Source organism: Anabrus simplex, chromosome 1, assembly GCF_040414725.1.
Source record: "Anabrus simplex isolate iqAnaSimp1 chromosome 1, ASM4041472v1, whole genome shotgun sequence".
Classification (NCBI taxonomy): domain Eukaryota; kingdom Metazoa; phylum Arthropoda; class Insecta; order Orthoptera; family Tettigoniidae; genus Anabrus; species Anabrus simplex.
The window spans coordinates 497,273,663-497,295,684 of record NC_090265.1 but is presented as its reverse complement, the minus strand read 5'-3'; the positions used below and the strand labels follow the sequence as shown (position 1 = coordinate 497,295,684).

Below are 22,022 nucleotides of genomic sequence, written 5' to 3'. Positions count from 1 at the left end.
ACAGCTTTGAAGTTTGCTTATGATGATGATGATTCCGCAATCACCACCCAGTATAGAGACATCAAGGCTGCAGAGAGAGAATATTATCCAAGTTTCTATATGAAAAGGGTGCAGCGAGTATGATATGAAAATTAGCATTCCCAAGACTAAAGTGATGTTAGTAGGGAAGAAACCTAAGAGGATTGAATGCCAGATAGGAAGTACAAAACTGGGCCAGGTGAATCGTTTCAAATAATTAGGATGAGTATTCTCCATTTCTCTAGCCAGGGATATCTGCTGTGAGATTGAGTGGGCTGTACAGCCAGCGACTCAGTGCAGAGTTTTGGGCGACAGTAAATAACCAAAATCTCTAAAGGACCAATCGCTATTGTCAGAGGAGCCTCTTTAATTGCGTGCTAGTCCCTCAGAGGAGAAAATGCCACTGAAATACAGCATGCAGCGTCTATTCTCCAGTTTAGGGGCGACGTCATTGAAACCTAGCAGTTACGTATAAGATACCTTTGAGTGTACTGAGCCCATTGTAATAATTAGAGCCCGGATTTCCATGCAAATGCACGTTTTTAAATAAGCTAGCTACACTTCTGAAACTTTGCAAATATTTGTTTTACGACTTAACAATTCCAAATGACCGTCCTTTTTCCGTGCATGTTTGTATGTTTTGGCCATTTTAGGAGAAAATTCATGCATAATGCATATTTGGAAGATTTTGGATTTAATAACGAATATTTGGACGTTTAATATTGCACAATATGACTTTTATTCTGATTTTGACGCATATAAATTGTTAACATGCTTAATAGTGCCATTTCTGAATGTTAGTGTGCAGAATTTGGGACAATTTTTCTACGTTATAGGCTATAGTATGTCTATTACTGAGAGACGGAGAGAATGTATTCCTGGCATCCTATGTGACAATCAAAGTTAGTAGCCTACATACGGTACAAGTCCTATAATCCAATTAACCAAACGCTTCCTTATCTGTTGCTTGAGTAAATAATGATGTATTTCGGAAGTCCCCACGTCGATATCTAATTCTTAGGAATAAGGTGTCCCAGTTTTACAGTTGCTATAAATTGAACCGTAAATTGTGTATTAATCATTGACGGCTCATTTTTCGTCTCTTAGACGAACAAAAGAAAACTTTTATCGCACTTCTATGGTGCCGCGTTACTGGGATAGCAGCTTACAAACTCTGGTTTTTCATTGAACCCTCTACCGTTGTTGTCCTGGAATGTCCTACCCGGAACTGTCACTCGTCACACGTCTTTGTTATCGCAGCAGGCAATCGTTACCAGTTATTGAGGACATTCAAATGTGTCTGCAATAATCGCATGGAGAAGTAGCTGCCACAGCTAGTGATAAGTTGAACAAATTAATTAGTTCAAATCCTGATTTTAAATTTGTCAAGGTTATAGAAGACGTTTTGTGGTGAAAATGCAAAAGATGTGCGATTTGACCTCATTTTGTCCAAATGTCTTCATTGAAGTATGCATCTATCACTTCCTGTGATGTAAAAAGATCATTTTCTGTGCTTAAGAATGTGCTGACAGATAAATGGATGGGCTTAATAAGACAATTTGGAGAAATTAGGGTAGTTTCTGTACAATGTTGCAAAAAGAACTGAATTTTGATGGTGCATATTTTCCAGTTTACTGTGCATGTTTTGCCATATGATAGTGCATGATTGCATGCATTTTTTGAGATTTGATAGTGCATGGAAATCCGGGCTCTAGTAATAATAGTGTATTTGAAGTGTTAAATGGATCAGGACAAAGAGCTAGGCAGTACCCAAGAAACGATGCACATCTCTTGTGTCTTCAGGGAGGTACAAGAAGTTTCAAAGGTATACTTGCTACAAGAGAAATATCAATATTACTAGTATGACACCTATTTACACAGAGTTCAAGAAACTAATTTCAACAGTTCATTAAAATGTGTTTAGAATGTTATTCTTCAGAAAAAACTTCTTTCCTGGTAATCAGTGTGTTTCTTAACTGTTCAACTGTTCAATTCAGCAGCAGTCTAACTCTAAAATTAAATTAAATGTGTCTTTAATTTGCAATTCTCACATCAGGCAAAAATGATCCACTGTCCAATCCAGGAGCTTCCTGGTTAAGGATTATGGGAAAAGGAGGAAGGGGAAAAAAAAAAAAGTTGAATCAATGAAATGAGCTTGCTGTTGTGATTAGCAGTATTTTGTAATGAATTCTTGGACAAAACTATGAAGTCTGTTCTCACACTGACTTTGCTGCATAGGAGAGACAGCTGGTGGATTCAGGATATCTTATTTGTAAGTTAGAAGCAACAGATATGAACGTAGAGAGAACTACTACTAATACAAACAGGTGAAAACAATGACAGAAGGATACTTGAAATGAGGAGGTAAATGATAAGTTAGGAATAAACTCAATGGGTGATGGTGGGGTCATGTGAGCTGAACAGAGGAGGATAGGTTATTTAAGAGACTTGGCCATGAAGGGCTAGAGAAGTAGAGGGATACGTAGACGACGATGGTTAGACTCGGTTTTTAATGATGAGAGGTGTGAAATTAAACAGGGCCATAGAGCTAGTTGCAAATACAGGACTGGAGGCACTTAGTTAATTCATAGAGGCTTGCAGACTGATTGTTGAAAGACATAAGTCTTATAATTAGGGGACTGGGGGTGAGGTGTGAGTATTTTTTTAAATTTATTTTTTGAGAGAGAAATCTCAAAACCTTATTTCATCTGTTACTCCAATTGTAAACATTTGCTTGATTGGCCTTTGTAGTGTGATTGGGTACCAAAACACATTGAGTAGAAAAGCTTGTCCCTTGACAGTGATCATAATATCAACAATGTTGTAAAACTACAAGCTTGTTTGCTTTTTATGGAATAGCTTGATGTTCCCTAACAAGCTCATACATAAGCCCAGGATTTCCCCAAAAACATTAATTGATGCTTCTTCCCACATGAATAACCAATATTTGAAGCACTCAGTACCATACAAAGTAAGGAGGAAATCATTTACTGAACCCACTGGCTTTTGTGTGGTTCAGTCAGTATGCCATTGGTGTTGCATAGTTCATTGGGTTTAATTCAGAGTTACTTCATCAAAAATGAATGCTAGACAAGTTGTAAAGAGAGGGCCATGGAAGCTTATGATACCATTAATGGCTTCTCATCACGGTGACTGTGTGTAGTTGGAATTTGAGCCAGTGCATGTGGGAGTTTTTTAATAAAAAGTCATGTCATTGTGTTTTGGATTCTCGTATGTTTGGTCACATGGGTTTGATCATGATATCTGCAGTCATGTAATACCACGGACTTGCTTTTAAATCAGAGAGAGGGAGCAAGTTGACACAGGGATATTGGGTTACTTGTGAGTTTTTATTCCCATCTAACTCCATAATTATCTATATTATAAATGCAACTGAATATGTACTGTACATACATAGGCTTTCATGTAAATACTATCACTTTGAATACTGATAATTCAACAGTTATCTAAATGACTTCTTAATTTTAAATATTGTTACTTGTCCTGTTTACATAGTGAATTAGGTGGTGAAAAGTTACAGTATCTTCTGTATGAAAAATGTATCTTGCCTGATGTGAGAATTGCAAATGAAAGACACATTTAATCTAATTTTAGAGTTAGACTGCTGCTGAATTGAACAGTTGAACATTTAAGAAACACACTGATTACCAGGAAAGAAGTGTTTTCTGAAGAATAACATTCTAAACACATTTTAATGAACCGTTGAAATTAGTTTCTTGAACTCTGTGTAAATAGGTGTCATACTAGTAATATTGATATTTCTCTTGTAGCAAGTATACCTTTGAAACTTAATAATCTTTGGTAGCAAATATTAATATTGTACAGATTTGAACAATACTGACTATATTTTTTATATTCTAATTTTCAGTTTCTGTCTGTGATGTCTGGTCCTAGACCACATGGCCCTGATATAGAACATAACTGTTATGAGTCATTGCTAATTGTACTGGACACATTGGAGAAATGCCTCAGTAATCAGCCAAAGGATACTGCTAAATATGATGAAGCAATGAATGTGAAACTTCTTTTGAGGGAGATTTGCCAGTTTATTGGTAAGACACTATTTCAGATTTATTAGTAATTCATGCAGGTATTTAATTTTGATATAGGTAACATTTTTCTTTACTTTATTTCCTTCTAAAAATATTTATTGTGATACTTTTATTACTTTTTTTGAAAAAGTCTTTAATTCCTTACAGTTTTTAATTTTTTCCCTTTCACATTCTTTAATTCCAAACGTGAAAAAATATAGTGCATGCAACTGACTAAGTGTATTAGGTCGTGCTCAGTACATACAATATATACCAAAGACATGTTAAGTACAGAACATGACCTAATACATTGACAGTCTATTTAAAGTGCAGTATGGTTTTGAAAATTAAATATTAATTAAATTTAGTACATTTTACTATAACTCCACTATATACGTGTTGACAAGGCATTATATATCATATGATATCAATACATATCACTAAGATAGCATGCTTACATTTTATGATGTAATAATTGGTGCGCAGTGAGTTTTTTAAAATCCCTGTTTTATTATGAAGAGAACATTTTAAAGAAAATAGCAGTGATATCTTCTAATAAGTAGTGAAGAATACTATTTTAGAATTTAAGGATATATGTATTCAGCTGAAGATGGCCTATTCATAAGGCCGAAACTAGTACTCTGTCTCAATTTAAAATACGTTATAATTGTATTCTTTAAAAAAATATTGTATTGATTAGGTGAAACATCCCCTCATTATATTTTAATAGAATTAAGGCATTATATTGCAATATTAGACCTGTACCTTTGTAAATGAATGCATATTTTGTTTATTTCTCTGTAAGTGAATCAATATTGGTAATAATTAAAGCTGGATTTAGGTTTGTGGTTTGCTGAAATGGGTTTGAATCACAAACCACCACAACCACCACCACCACCACCACCACCACCACCACCCTGAAGTCGATGATGACCTCCTCATTCTCTTCAGCTTACTAGCATGATAGCAATGTCAGCTTATCAAGCAACTACCCCAGACACTAGTAGTTATCTCGGTCATCAGATTCTGGGTTCTGGAGGGCCGACATCATGCAAGAATGTGTCTAAGCTTCCCAAATCCTTTTGCCCAAAGTGCAAACGTTTTATTGACACTTTTAACTATCAGTACAATCCTCAAGATTGGCAATCAAAAGACCTAATGGACATGTTACACAAAGTTGACATCCAAATTTTAGCACACCAAGAAACTGGGTACTCTGATCAAAATCAGGAAGCTATAGAATCAATCAGTCGATCAATCAACCAATCAGTCATCATCAATATGAATTTAAGGCTGTTGCCCAGGTGGCAGATGCCCTATCACTTGTTTATCTAGTGTTTTCTTGAATTATTTCAAAGAACTTGGAAATGTATCGAACATTTAATCCCTAATTTCTCTTCCTATGAATTAATATTTGCCCCAGGTTGTCCTCTTGAGTTCCAGTTCTGTCTTCATATTGTGACCTTCCCTACCTTTAAAAGCTCCTCTCAAGATTCGTGTACTAAGATTTTCACGATGTTTCTCAACTGGCATTTTGGAACATACTTCTGCTTTTCTAACTTTTTGTATCTTTCTGTAAATACATTTATTATCATAGGTAAATTTCAGTACTTCACCAGTATTAGTCAGCCCCTGAACTTGGACATTATCATTATACCTATCTATTTTAACATACTGCAGACTGAATACTTCTGCCTTCTGTAAATCCTTACATGTACACTGCCTTGTTCATTAATCCTCAACAAAACAGATTGTAATAATTAAATATTAAATGATAAAACAAATTGCAGTAGAAAATAACCATCCTCCCAACACAGTAGACCATCTATTAAGAAAACAACATTTCCGTGGTTTCCCATTTTCACACCAGGCAAATGCTGGGGCTGTACCTTAATTAAGGCCACGGCCGCTTCCTTCCAACTCCTAGGCCTTTCCTATCCCATCGTCGCCATAAGACCTATCTGTGTCGGTGCGACGTAAAGCCCCCAGCAAAAACAAAAAAGAAAAAGAAAACAACAGAAAAGACTTAAACAAATCCTCGCCCAAAAATGATTAATATGTAGTGAACAAGAAATATGTGCAAAATAGCTAATATTCAAAAAGAATTTTAAATTAGCATTCATATCAAAAAACTCATTACAAAAAAATTCAGCAAATGCAATCTAAATTTAAAAAGACCTTTTTCTGAATAAGGAATATATGACTCAAAAGCCAAAAGCGAAATTGTAATGCCATATATATCGGAAATACAAAACATAATTTCCACACCTGGTATAAAGAACACAAAAATGCATTTAGACACAAGACACTCAGCGTTGTGTGGACGTGTATATGACAATGTCCATCACGTCACAGACATCAGCACATATCGTAAAATATTGCACATGGAAAATATTAGAAAATCATAAGGGGAGGCAGTAAAAATTTACATCACAAAAGAAGCCAACCAGAACAACATCAGTGATTACACACACCTAAGAGATTCTGCACTCTTTAGTCAACTAAATTAAATTACATGTAACTTAAAAGAAGCCTTTGAGTCTGTCGAACACACAAGTTCAGTATAAATGTTACAATATAACACACGCATAAAAAAAAATCACGCTATTAAACAAGGAATAAAAATACACACTATTAAACAAAGAATGGTATGTTTTGTTCTTAAAAGGACATCAGATTTTATCAAGTCACACTCAATGTTTGGAAGTATTTATGTTTATTTCTGTCTAAACAGCTAGGAATTTGAAATTTTGAACTTATCTTAATGAAGTCCTGCTTTGTCTCCACTCCACCATACATTGCGAGAAGTTTAAAAAACTGTTACTCTTTCATTGGCTTGTATCCAAACTGGCTGCAAGTCCGCTGAGTCTCCATTACGCCACGCCCCTTCACCCTGGTCAAGTCAATGACACACTGTATTTCCCTTTCAGGTGCTTTGCTCCTAGCGTTCCCTGAGTATTATCATTGTTGTCGCTATTTTTCTTCTTCTTTCTTGTATTACAGTTCTTTTTAAAAACTACGGAAGGTTTCTTAATGAGCATTTAATGGTCTACCTATTATACCAATAATTTTATTATTATTTGTGAATAGAGAGTTCTTGTAAGATGTTATTTTAGTGATAAATGATAATTTAAACGATTGTCTTGAGTGGCGTAGATGGTGTGTTAATTCAGAGAATTTACTACGGATAAGAATATCCTAACCCGTATTCCAGACCTTCAAGTCAGAGATTGCCTCCTGTGGGATTCCTTAAGCGCTTATGTAGAAAGTGTGGATGTTGTTCAGATATTAAGTAAGACGAATAGGGGAGAATTAAATAAAAAAAGTATGGTCATAGTTTCGTTATCTTATTATGCTATGTAAATTTCAATTGCTTCTGTAATATTGAAAGATTTACTTTTATTTTTGATGTGCAAGATTTTTAGATCTTTGTTGATGTCTGTAAAATGGTGTGAACTGTCATATACAGTATGTGCTCTCCAAAGGTTGAATGTCGATTGTATCTGATAACATTTTTGTGTTCTTTGTATCTTGTGTAGAGACGTTTTGTTTGGCCTATATATATGTGGCATTGCATTTCGGTTTTTGACACTTGAGTTCATAGACTCCTGACTCAGAGAATGGGTCTTTTTTGTCTAAGTTGCATTTGCTAATGTGTCTGTATAGTGTGTTGCTCGTTCTAAATGTTACTTTTAGACCTTGTTTTTTGAAAATGTTAGCTATTTTGTATTATTGTTACCATAGTTGAGAACCATGTTATTTTTCTCTTTCCTGTTTTTTCTTGGTGGGGGGGCATTGGGAGTAAAGCACCTGAAGGGGCAGTGCGGAGTGTCACTGACCTGTCAGAGTGGTGGGGGGGCATGACGTAATGGAGAGTAGCGGACTGGCAGCCGGTTTGGATATGAGCCAATGAAAGAACAACTGTTTCTTAAATACCTCGCATTGTATGCTGGAGATTTAATACGTCTTCCTGTTCAATACTTATATATTCCCATCTTTAGATGGAGTAATATTAGTCATACATGCTTCAGCTCATTTGAGCCAACTTCAGTCACGAAAAGTTAAAATTTACATAATACATTCTAAAAGAATGTGTTAAAATACAATGATGAAAGGAATGAAAAACAAATGAGAGATGATGGAATTAAAACAATAAGTAATTATGGCGAGATTTTGGACCTATTGGTCTAAATGTGCAGTATGTTGCAATTAAAAACAAGGATGAATACTTAACATTGAAAATAACAGTCTGTTTTCATTGAGTCACAGTCACAATAATCAAGAGGGCAGCAAGAAAGTTGAGGTAACTTTGTTTGTGAAGAGAACAAATGCCAGGTAAAATGTGAGTGACTCATAGTGGAAACCGGCAATGAAGTTCAAATCTGTAATGGAAAAATTAAGTGTTTATTAGCCCAAGTTTCTTATACACACCAATGCTCACATACAAAAAAGGTGTGACGTACAATAACGGACCATTTATATTGGTATTATAAATTTACTCATTCGGGACAAATAATTCAGGTTTCCTATGGGAATCAACATCTATATCGTCGTCAGCTTCATTGCAATAAATACTTCCTGGATCGCTCACTCTCAATCAGTCGCTACTGACCTGCATTTAGGGCAGTCGCCGAGGTGGCAGATTCCCTATCTGTTGTTTTCCTAGCCTTTTCTTAAATGATCGCAAAGAAATTGGAAAATTATTGAACATTTCCCTTGGTAAGTTATTTCAATCCCTAACTCCCCTTTCTATGAACGAATATTTGCCCCAATTTGTCCTCTTGAATTCCAACTTTATCTTCATATTGTGATCTTTCCTCTTTTAAAGACACCACTCAAACTTATTCGTCTGCTGATGTCCTCCCACGCCATCTCTCCTCTGACAGCTCGGAACATAACCATTTAATCGAGCAGCTCGTCTCCTTTCTCCCAAAACTTCCCAGCCCAAACTTTGCAACATTTTTGTAACGCTTCAACTTGTAATACGCTTCTCTTTTGTCGGAAATCACCCAGAACAAATCGAGCTGCTTTTCTTTGGATTTTTTCCAGTTCTTGAATCAAGTAATCCTGGTGAGGGTCCAATACACTGGAACCATACTCTAGTTGGGGTCTTACCAGAGACTTATATGCCCTCTCCTTTACATACTTACTACAACCCCTAAACACTCTCATAACCTTGTGCAAAGATCTGTACCCTTTATTTACAATCCCATTTATGTCATTACCCCAATGAAGATCTTTTCCTTATATTAACATCTAGATACTTACAATGATCCCCAAAAGGAACTTTCACCCCATCAACGCAGTAATTAAAACTCAGAGGACTTTTCCTATTTGTGAAACTCACAACCTGACTTTTAACCCCGTTTATCATCATACCATTGTCCACCGTCCATCTCACAACACTACCGAGGTCACCCTGCAGCCGCTCACAACCTTGTAACTTATTTATTACTCTGTACAGAATAACATCTGCAAACAGCCTTATCTCTGATTCCACTTCTTTACACATATCATTGATACATATAAGAAAACATAAAGGTCCGATAATACTTCCTTGAGGAATTCCCCTCTTAATTATTACAGGGTCAGATAAAGCTTTGCCTACTCTAATTCTCTGAGTTCTATTTTCTAGAAATATAGCCACCCATTCAGTCACTCTTTATTCTAGTCCAGTTGCACTCATTTTTGTCAGCAGTCTTCCATGATCTACCCTATCAAATGCCTTAGATAGGTCAATCGCAGTACAGTCCATTTGGCCTCCTGAATTCAGGATATCTGCTATATCTTGCTGAAATCGTACAAGCTGAGCTTCAGTCGAATAACCTTTCGTAAACCCAAACTGCCTTCTGTCAAACCAGTTATTAATTTTGCGAACATGTCTAATATAATCAGAAAGAATGCTTTCCCAAAGCTTACATACAATGCATGTTAAACTGACTGGCCTGTAATTTTCAGCTTTATGTCTATCACCCTTTCCTTTATACACAGGGGCTACTATAGTAACTCTCCATTCATTTGGTATAGCTCCTTCAACCAAACAATAATCAAATACGTATTTCAGATGTGGTACTATATCCCAACCCATTGCCTTTAGTATATCCCCATAGAGGATGGTTGCCTAGTTGTACTTCCTCTTAAAACAATAATCACCACCACCACCACCACCACCACCACCACCACCAGAAATCTTATCAGTTCCAGCTGCTTTTCTAGTTTTCAACTTTTGTATCTTACTGTAAATGTCATTGTTATTATCGGTAAATTTTAATACTTCTTCAGTGTTACTCACATCCTTGTAACCATGGGTAATCCTTGTAACCAACAATCTTTACATACTGCTGACTGAATACTTCTGCCTTTTGAAGATCCTCGCATACACACTCCCCTTGTTCATTCTGTTCTATTCTGTGTAGACATTTTTGAAAGTGTCCATGATATGTGAAGAGCTGTGTAAGGTAATAGTTTAACTTGGCCGTATGCCCATGTTACCCAGTTCGCCAAAGGTGGTATCAGCCGCTTAGCCTGTTTCCCTCTTGGATCTTCCTCCCATCTTTGCTGCCATTGTTCCATTCGTTGGCCATAAGCCAGGTTCTTAGCAGGTTTTTTTCTTAACTCTCCTTGTGTATGCCAGGCTCTCTCTCTCTAAGGCAATTAAGTCAATCTGCGGTACTGCTGCTACTGTAAGAATTGCAAGTTCAAATACAATACGATATGTGCATGTACTCAAAGCTAATCTGCGTTGTGCTGTGGCTATCCTTTGCTGATATTTTCATACTTCAAAGACTCTCCCCAAATTTCTGAACCATATAGAAGTAACAACTGAACTATCGACATCAAAAGTTGTCTCTTGTTGGATTTTGGACCTTTTATGTTGCTCATTAATCTGCTTAGCACAGTCGTTGATTTCTCTGCCTTATCTGTTGCACATGTAATATGATCCCAGAATGTAAGTATGATATCAAGTGTCACGCTAAGATACTTTATGCTGCTAGATGTTTTGATCACTGTTTTTCCAACCTGCATTGGAATGAGGGTCGTAATCCTTTTTCTTGTTAAAAGAACAGTCTCTGTTTTATGATATGCCAGATGTAACCCACGATTTGCCATCCATTCTTTTATGCATTGCATCACTTAATTCAGCTTAAACTGAGCCAACTCCAAATTTTGAGTTACTATCAAAACAGCTACATCATCAGCATAACCCACTAGCATAGTGTCTTCCAGCATCTCCAACTGCAACAAGCCATCATACATGATGGTCCAAAGATTTGGGCCAAGAGATACTCTGGTAATTTGAAGGTTTCTTGAAGTGCTTCCCAACATTTCATTCAATCTTGCCAATTTGAAAGTGTTCTTAACATCCAAGGTCACAAGAAGTGTCACTTTTCGAGAATGTTGATTACCCATTTGTGCACTTTCCCCAGTGTTCACCACTTTTTGTACTGCATCGATTGTTGAGTGTCGTCGTCAAAATCCGTATTGATGATCAAATAGATCCCCAGCTGATTAGACTGCTGAGAGTATTCTTGGCTGCAAAAGTTTCTCTAAGTCTTTCCCAGCAGTATCCAGCATACATAAATGCCTATAACCCCCAGATTTATTTTTGCTTATTAAAACTAATCGTGCTATTTTCCAGCGAACACTAAAAAACCCTGGTATCAGGCAGTTGTACATTTTCAACAGCAGCTGTGGACAAAATTCTGTTATCTTCAGTATCTCTGCTGGAATGCCGTCTGGTCCTGGGGATTTTTTATTTCTAAGGGAACTAATCGCTCTCATCAATTCTTCTAATGAAAAAAAAGTGGTACATCATCTATATCCTTTTCGTCCTTGTCATAAATCCTCTCAGGGTGATCTGGGAATAGTGTGATCACTATATCCTCTGCAGTTTGAGTTCATTATCGGATTTGAGAGATTCCCAATTTTCTTCATAACGATATTGGAACCTAGTCGTCATGGGACGTCGTCCATCTCGTTAGCCTGTTTACATCATTTATCAACTTGACTCCTTTTAATTGCATTTCTAACTTGTTTCTTTGCTGACTTGTACTCCCCTGTGAGTGAAGTATCTTCTCGGCAAACTTGCGCTCTCTATGTCCTCCGTCTAAGTCACAGGCAACGTCTTCTTAGTTAGCAATTCCTTTGGTCCATCAGTATGCTGAACATTTTTTGTTTCATGGTGTGTTTTGGGTCATAGACAAATCACATGCTCTGTGAATGAGCTGCATGGAAAGTTCAACACATTTCTCAGCCACTTCATTTCCCTTGTGACCATAACATTGTTCTGTTATACTCTCCAATCCATGGCTGCCAGATTGGTTCTGATGGTCATTAATATTGGAAATGTGCCGACCTTTTGGCGACCAGGCTGTAAAGGAATTAATGAACGTGACCTTTGCTTCGGAGGACACTGTGTCAAAAAACAAAACAAAAAAAACCCTTTCTGTCTATACTATCTATTCTGCCATGTTGATTTATGCGATGCAATATTAATCTGTGGAGTTTTATTAAGAAAAATAATGTACTGGTGATCACTTCCCGTATATTCCTCAATCAGTTGCCATCCATTGTAGCTGTTCCTTGTTCACAAACCAACCTGGGTGGTCCCTGTCACTGAGGAGGAAAATATTTATTCCTATCTCAAAAGGTCATGTGTGTCAAAAGATCATTTGGCAGTTCAACTCCTGTATATGTTTGCCTGAATAATCTGCATCATTTACCCCTTATTTTGGCCTTTTCAAAAGTTTCATGAAACGCTATGCATGCTACTGAACCAGGAACATGATTTTGTTTTGCTTCTTCAATATCCATGCCTTTACAAATTATATATCATGGCTTTGCTTTGCAACCTACAGCCCTGTGCCCAGCTTCTCCATACTTGAAACAAAGTGTGCATCTGTCTGTGGCTTTGCAGTTTTGTGCCTGATGCCCATATGATAGGCATCGAAAGCAGCATGATGCCATGATCCTTATTTGTATTCCACAATATAGCCATCCTATATTCATTTTACCTAACTCCAAGAGTTTCTGTGCCTAGTTATCTTCTATCTCTATAATGGCAAGTTTCTGTCCTCTGCTGTTCGGATTTGTAATTGAAACTGTCAGTTCTCATTCAAAACTCTCAAGATGCCGTTGTACAGCTTCCTGTACGTCTAAAGCAGTGGCAACACTGTCCATGTCCCGAATTTCCAGGGTAGCACGGGGGTTTAAAGTTTTTACAGCCCCATCTCATCCAAGGACATCTCTCATATATTTATTGAAATTGTCCCTGTTCTCATTTTGTGTGTTATTGAATTCAGGAAGAATCGCCCCAGCTTGTGTTTTGCGAATAGATCAAATACTCACTCCACCATCTTCTGGTTTTATTTTACTCTGAATGCCCTTCAAAACATCTGCGTAGGTCTTGCCGTTTATTGACTTCCACACTATCAGTGACTTCCGTTTTTCCAGAATCAGCTCGGTCTGGTATAGGTTGAATTTCTTTATTCTTCTTCACTTCCCTCTTCGTATCCTTCTGGGATAGAAACTTGACTCATTTCCCTTTGTCCTTCCTCTCTTCATTTGTCAGTAATGGTGTCACAGGCAATTCATTCATCTCTTTGGCAGTTGATTCCTGTTGTGGATTTTCCCTAGTCTCTTCCAGGATGTCCAGGATGTTGCTCTAGCATTGAGGGCTTCCTCCAATTTTTGCAAACCATTCTGAATTTTCTTCTTTAGATTCTTAAGTGGAATAGCCAGAATGCTCTTAACCAGTGCCCAGGCAGTCTCAAGTTGTTCCTCCTCCATACGTTGATCCTCCATTATCTGCTGACTAGTGTCAGTAGTCAAGTTTGTTTCTTCACTCTTCCTCTCAGTAAATACGTCAGTCATATCTGCATGTTGCGTATGTTTCCATGTTCCAAAACTTGCATGTTCAGCTAAGTTTCCATTGTTGTCAAGACTATTCTGACATGTGAGAGTGGACTCTGCTAGATCTCTTTGAGCTTCTGCCTCCATCATCATTCAAGAAGAGAATGTAACTGGCCTTGACTGAGTCACGGAGGCAGTGAATCCTTTCTTCGGTGCAACGTTATAATCTATAACCGTGCTTCATAAAATACTTACCTATGTAAAAAAAAAATTACTTTTGTTAGTTTTCTTTGTCAGGTTGGCTTTCAATTTTTTTAAACTTTCCCATATGTATTCACCGATTACAATGTCTTGTTTCAGGTTTTGACGAAGGTTCCTGGTTTCTGTTGTTACGTTCTGCAAAGATTCAAGGGCATTTTCAATACACTGGTATATCTGGTCTGCTATCTTAGTGTTATCTCCTGTGTTGTTTTTCTTGTCTGCTTAATTTCCTGCCTTTATTAAATGGCAGCAGTGTGTGTCGAGAAATATTTATTCCGTACAAAATATCTGTTATTCAATAATGGCGAATTTCCTATAACTAATATGGTGTCTAATAAAGGATTGTTTGTTATTTTCATGCTTCTGTCTATGAGTTCATTATTATCTCGCTAATTGTCATATCTTACATATCCTACTGAAAAACCAGCACTTCATCATCACATAACATCAGTTTCCCCATTTCAGTGTAATTTCTTTCACCCTCACCATACATTCATTTGAAACACACACTTCCGATCATGCGTGTCCTTATAGCATATTCAAAATCTTCCAATCATATGACACTTATTACACTTACATTTTCACTCCGGTTGATGTTCACTTGTCATTGTTTTATCCTGTGCACTAAATAAGTCACTGTCTCATTAAATCGCTTGATTAAACATTAAATGATTGCGGATCACAAATTATCACATGTATACACTGTTACGCCATTCATAATCATCCAATAATAATAATAATAATAACATGCATGCGGTTGCTCCGTTGGGTGGATTGTGAGTAGCTCAACAGTTGCTGTTGCTGGTTCTAATCCCGGGTAAAGGAGGGTAAAATAAAAGTCTGAATATATCATGAGGCAATCTCTAACGCTAAAGAACTTAGTTGTACAAGGTAGATTAAAATCAGTCTCTCCCCTATCTTTAACTTACTAGCATGATGGAATCAACTAACTATGATTCTACCCCAGGCACTGGTATAGATACTTGGATTTCTCGGTCATCGGATTCTGAGGGACCAAGAACATCATGCGGAGCTTCCCAAATCTCATTACCCTAAATGCAAGCACTTTATTGGAACTCTCAATATCAATACTCTATGCAAAAATGGCCAGCTCAAACAACTAACAGATGCCTTGGATAAATTCAACATCCAAATTTTAGCACTTCAGGAAACCAGGTATACTGATGAAAATCACTTTGAATCAGGAAATTATATAATCTATAAAAGCAAGCCAGCAATCTCACTCCCAAACCAACCTTTGCAATTTGGAACTAGATTTATAATCAAGAAAAACATTACAAACTCAGTACTCAACTTCACATTGCCTTCGGAAATAATTTCATTACTAACCATCAAATCTGGAAACAAAGCCTATACTCTAATCAGTTCTCATGCACAACAGTTACAATAAAAACAATCTGAAAAAAAGTAGAGGACTTCTGGGAATTGCTAGAAGAAACCACTGCCAAAATTCCAAAACATCATATCAAAATGTTACTGGAGATTTCAATGGGCATGTTCCATGGCTAAATAGTTAGCATGCTGGTGTTTGGTCACAGGGTCCCGGGTTTGATTTCCGGCAGGGTTGGGAATTTTAACAATCATTGGTTAATTCCGCTGGCATCGGGGGTGGGTGTATGTGTTGTCGTCATCATCATTTCATCCTCATCATGACGTGCAGGTCGCCCATGGGTTTCAAATCAAAAGACCTGCACCTGGCAAGCCAAACTTTTCCTTGGGCACTCCCAGAGTCTGATCACTGTGTATCTGTAATCAAAGTTCATTTTCAACCAAACAGACCCGAGACCATAACAATAAAACACTCGAGAAAATATCGCACATATCCCCAGTCAAAATCCTTCTGATTGGATGGAACTCGATAATATCACAAAGGCTTCCCAAAACCTTCAAGGAAATGCAAGTGTGTATAGTGGTATGAGGCTTGTGACAAAGCATTTGAACTTAAGAATTAAAGCTTGGCAAAATATGAATTCACACAAATCAAACAAAAATGAGATGAATTCCTCAAAATTCAACAACAGGTTTGGAAAACCATCAGATTGGAAAAACGTAATTATCATAAAAGAAGATTAATGGAAATTGAACAGGATTTCAAGAACAATAATACATGGAACTTTTATGAAATATTTGGAGAAGAATGATCAAATTATAAGCCACCTACTCTTTGTTTCAAACATCCAAATATCCAAGAACATCCAAATATCCAACAAATAAGGAAAATTGCAAACTTCACACTAATTATTACAAAGATCTGTTAAATTGTGAGCCCTCCTTACCCGCATTTTTCTTTTGAAAAACTCCAGCCTTATCCGGACTCGGAACTACCCATGTTAGAAGAAGTCAAACAACTAATCCGTGAACTAAAAAAAATAACAAAGCACCAGGAGAAGATGGTATAACAGCTGAAATGTGGAAAATAGGTGGTTATAGCCTAGCTCAGCAAATTCACACCATTATTGAAGATATCTGGATTACAAGAAAAGTTCCTGATGAGTACATGTACCTTGTTACACCCCTTGCATACAAAAGGGGATAATCTGATGTCAGTAACTACAGAGGTACATTGGAACCTTAGATTGCGAGCATAATTCGTTTCGGCAACATGCTTGTAATCCAGAGCGCTCGTATATCAAAGCAAATTTTCCCATAAGAAACCATTGAAACGCAGATGATTAGTCAAAAACACAAAAATATTTATTCGTATAACATTTCTAAAACAAAATACGTTAAACAAATGAAACTGCACTTTACCAAACAATAGAATCATTGTTGGTGCAAGGGAGACGAGAGATGACTTGAGAAGAGTTACTGTGTAGCATGAATTTCACTAATGGAATCGCTGCTATCTGTTGGCTCACTGAAATTGTTTTCTTTTTGTGCAACTTTAATGAGGAACCTGTCCAATGACTATTGCTTTTGCCACTTTTTGAGGATTTCACGAAAATGTGACATTGCATTGTCATTGAACAGATTCATCGCCCGCACCACTACAGCCTTATTCGGGTGTTGTTTTTCTACAAAATTTTATACTGTTTCCCACATTTTGCACTTCTCCTGAATCTCAGTTGAAGTGAGAGATTCCATTGACTTTTCCTCCTCCTCTTCCCCGGACAAGATCTCCTCCTCAACCTCCTCCTGTTGTTCGCGATGCAGGTCCATCAGTTCGTTTGTGGTCAGTTCCTGGCTATGTTCTTCCACCAGCTCTCGAATGTCCACGTCATTCATCTCCAGCCCCGTGGTCTTCCCTAAGGAAACAGTTTCATCAACAATCGGCGGCTCATTGTCACCAACAATCCCCTCAAAGTCACATCCAAGAACACAGTCAGGACACAGCTTTCCCCAAGGGGAAATGAGAGTTCTCTTGGTGACCCCATCCCAGGTTTTATCGATTATCTTCAGGCAGTTCACGATGTGGAAGTGATTTCTCCAAAACTGTTGGAAGTTTGTTCCTTTGATCACTTCGAAGCATCGCTGAAATAGTGCTTTAGTGTATAGCTTCTTGAAATTCAAAATGACTGTCTGACCCATAGGCTTGAGTAGTGTTAGGAGGAAGAAACTTAAACTTAATGAACTTGAATTCCTCCAGTAAGTCGTCCTCAAGGCCTGGAGGATGAACAGGAGCATTGTCCATAACCAGCAAGACTTTGAGTGGCAGATTATTTTCTGAAAGGTATTTCTTCACTACAGGGCCAAAAATCTCGTTCATCCATTCAACGAAGAAAATAAGAGTGAGCCAAGCCTTAGCGCTGGACCTCAACAGAACATTTAACTGGCTCTTCTGCACCTTGCATATCTTGAAATCTTGTGGAATCTCAGAATGATACACCAGCAGGGCCTTTACTTTTAAATCCCTGCTCACATTAGCACAGAACACCAGGGTTAAACGGTCTTTCATGGGCTTGTGACCGGGTGGTATTGAATTCTCTTCTGCTGTAATGTAAGTCCTCTTCGGCATCTTTTTCCAAAAAAGTACTGTTTCATCGCAGTTAAAAACTTGCTGTGGCAGGTAAAACTCGGTAACAATGAGCTTCTGGAACTCGGCAGTGAATGCCTCAGCTGCCTTAGCATCCGAACTGGAACCCTCCCCATGCCTCACTACACTGTGAATGCCAGTTCTCTTAAAGTTATCAAACCATCCCCTACTGGCCTTGAAGCTTTCTTCGATTTCTGTTCATGTACATGTATTATGTGGTAATTAACTTACGAGGTTGGCGCACAGCGTTTTTACCTTCTTGCAGATTAAATTCTCAGACACAGTATCTCCTGCTAGTTGCTTATCATTTATCCAAACAAGAAGCAACTTTTCTACATCTTCCAGAACACATGGCCTTCGCTTTGATACTCTTATGACTCCATTTGCTGCATCTACCCCTTTTATTTCTTCTTTCTTCTTTAATATTGTGCAGATCATTGACGTAGACTTGTTATAAAATCTTGCGATATCAGCCACTCGCATACCTCGTTCGTGCTTTTCGATAAGCTCTTTCTTAACTTACATCGTAATCATCTCCTTCTTCCAACTAAATTTCTTTTAAGCCTTCTTTTCGTTCACTGGGCCCGTTGTTGCAGTACTTTTATAAGAAAACATGTACACTCGTACAGCGAGGCACGCCAACTGAAGTCCAGCGCGGGAGATGATTACAGGCACTCTCCCAGGATAGAGAGAAGCAGGGAGGAGAGGGAAAACGTATACACACGTGACGCTCGTATTGCGGAACCTCACTCGCTTATCAAGTTAACAATTTATTTTAAATGTCTGCTCGTCTTGCAAAACACTGTAGACCAAGTTACTTGTATTCCGAGGTTTCACTTTTGTTCGCTGTTACCAGTTGCCTACAAAATTCTCACTAAAGCACTACTCTCAACACTTGAGCAGCAAACAGACCACTTAATAGGTGAATATCAGGCAGGTTTCAGGAAAGGAAGATCATGTATAGAACACATTTTTAACCTCAAAACCATCTTACAAATACGTAAAACCAGACAAACTGTTACAGTTCTTGTAGATTTCAAAAAACATGATTCTTTAGGTAGACAAACACTTTTTGATGTGCTAAGGAGTTTAGAGTAGATAAGAAAACTACTGAAAAATGAGGAAATCAGGAAGGATTTTCAAAATTTGATAGCAACTAAATTGCTAAAAAATTAGACAGGTAGTGTTGATGAAGAGTGGAATGTTTTTAGAACAGCAGTCATTTAAAAAAAAAAAAAAAAAAAAGCAATTTTTTCAGGGCATCAACCTAAGATCTTTTGCCCCACAGCAATAGTTAATTGTGCTATAGAGGTATGTGCTAAAACAAAAGGTAAAGTCAAGGAGAAAGAAACAAGTTGGTGGAGTGATAGAGTAAAGCATACAATTAAAGAAAGAAACATGTCAAAGAAAAACAAAAGATGTTGAAAAACATAAACAGGCTCAGGGAATTGTACCAAAGGACAATGAAAAAATACGAAGACTGGAACAGGAATACATGAATAAGAAACTCCAGGCAGAAAGTGTAGTGAAAAAAGAAAAGGAAAAGAGCTGGAATCTGATCACCCAAAGAATTGAGGAAGATAGGAAAGGAAATCAGAATATGTTGTAGGAGATTGAATATCTCAGTGTTTTAAAACAAGAAAAGGTGTCCAAAACGGGAGGTCTCTTTTCCCATTGCTCTTCATTTCACTCATGGATACTATTATACAGGAACTCAAAGGAATAGGTATGGAAGATAAAAGGCATTTGTTTTTGCTGATGATGTTGCCATCTAGGAAGAAACTGAGAGGGATGTTCAGAGGAGACTGGATCTTTGTAACACCAAGTTTAAAGAATATTAGTTAACTGTGAGCAAGAGCAAAATATTGTTAATGAAAGATAGCTGGACAAATACACCTTGTAAACTCTCCCTCAAGGGAGAGAAGATTGAATGTGTGAATACCTTTGGGGAGTACAGTATCAGATGATGGAATTACCAAGAACGGAATGTTGAATAGGGTGCGAAAAAGACCCAACTTCTTCCATCAAGTATGGGACAAGGGAGTTCCTCAGACGGCTAAACAGACCGTGTTTAACCCTTTTGATGCCAGGCTGTAATGTAGTGGTTGCACTAAGAATGCCAAGACAATTTTAATGAGAATGCACACACCAAGGAAAAACATTCTCCTACGTACATATTTGGAGGTAAATTCCTGTTCTTTTTTCCATAGCACACAGGTGAATAGAGTGTGTATGTGAGTGTGATGGTAATTGCAATAAAGTTTCATTTTCTTCATTTAAAAGTGTACACATTTTAAATTATTTTTTTGAAAAGTTTAAATGTCAAAATTTGACCTAATTTTTACCTTTATAGTTTCTTTTTTATCATTAGTATGATTCCTTTGTGAGAATATTCAGCTAATTTTGAGTGAAAATTTAAAGTTTTATGCAGTTCTTGATAGTATTTTTTGAGAATTACAAATTTCTAGAAAACTATGCACATGCAGGTTATATACATAATAACCTCTTCTTTACTTTGAACGATTGTCAGTTGATAAATTATTCTCTAATGAAGCGCTTAATGTTAAAGCATTGCATATTCTAATCGTCTTTCATATACTTATCCATCTTTACACTGAATAAACAAACGTATAAACAAGCAAGTGACACGAAGTGGCAGTGTGCAGGGCTACCATGCGCGAAACTTGCTATGTGTAGAAAGAAAGCTTTTAAAATGCTTCACTGATATCGATATTGCAAGTTATTGATATTTCCAGCTTCATTCTTTCTGGCTGTATTACTTATGCTGCAATCGGTTAGCAGGAATTGAAGATACAAGCGAAAGAAAAACGTGGCTGACAGATCAGCACTTTTAGCAGCGGTTCACATAGCTGATGGGTTGGCCGCCTGGCGTTATAAAAGTTAAGACTTACCTCCTGTCCAACATGACATACAGTCGGGAGAGTTTCATCATACATAGAAGAGAAGTAAGTCAACTGCAAGCTTGTGAAATGAAGTTCCCTTGTTCGGCTGTACAGAAAACAAGGAAGGACGGAATTAGCAATGATCAGATGCAAAGAGACCTGCAGGTCAGCCTGACCGTGGAAGAAAGGCTGAACGCTGCAAGGTTGAAGTGGCTAGGACACATTAAACGGATGCAGGCAGCTCAAACTCCAAGTCAGTATTTTGAAACCATTCTGGTACGAAGACCGATTGGACGCCCTAGGAAAAGGTGGTTAGACCAGATGATGATGAAGAAAACAAGAAATGTGGTCAGACTGACACTGACTGACACCATCTCGAAAGTAAAGTTCTTAGCTGAAATTTCTGAACCTTTTGATATTAAGACAGAGGTCAGGCAGGGAGATGGCTTATCTCCATTACTTTTCAGTCTTGTGCTAGAGTAAGTAGTCCGAACCTGGGAAAAGGAAACAAAAGGGATTAATATTGGTAAGCTAGTTAAATAAAATTCTCATCCAATGTTTAGCCCTTGCAGATGATATGGTAATTCTATCCAACTATAGGCATGAAGGATTTCAGTCCGCGGCAAAACTTCATGCAATTGTATTTAAATCTGGATTACCAATTTCATATGAGAAAACCTCTTACGTGGAAGGATCTCCTCAATACTTAGACAAACAACCTCTGGTAACTCAGTTTGGCAAAATCCCTCATGTAAATAATTTTAAATACTTGGGGAAAATTATCCAAGTTCGAACCCCACTGTCAGCAGCCCTGAAGATGGTTTTCCATGGTTTCCCATTTTTACACCAGGCATATGCTGGGGCTGTACCTTAATTAAGGCCATGGCCACTTCCATCCCACTCCTAGATCTTTCCTCTCCCATCGTCGTCATAAGACCTATC

General features: G+C 37.5%; 1 protein-coding gene across 1 annotated transcript in view; it reads left to right on the top strand.

The window, feature by feature from the left end:
• Positions 1–22,022, top strand: part of Nf1 (neurofibromin 1) — a 666,749-nt gene that overhangs the window by 43,440 nt on the left and 601,287 nt on the right. Inside the window, exon 3 of the mRNA XM_068225031.1 lies at positions 3,908–4,091. Within this exon, the coding sequence (XP_068081132.1) occupies positions 3,908–4,091 (184 nt within the window). The remainder of the gene's footprint in view (positions 1–3,907; positions 4,092–22,022) is intronic.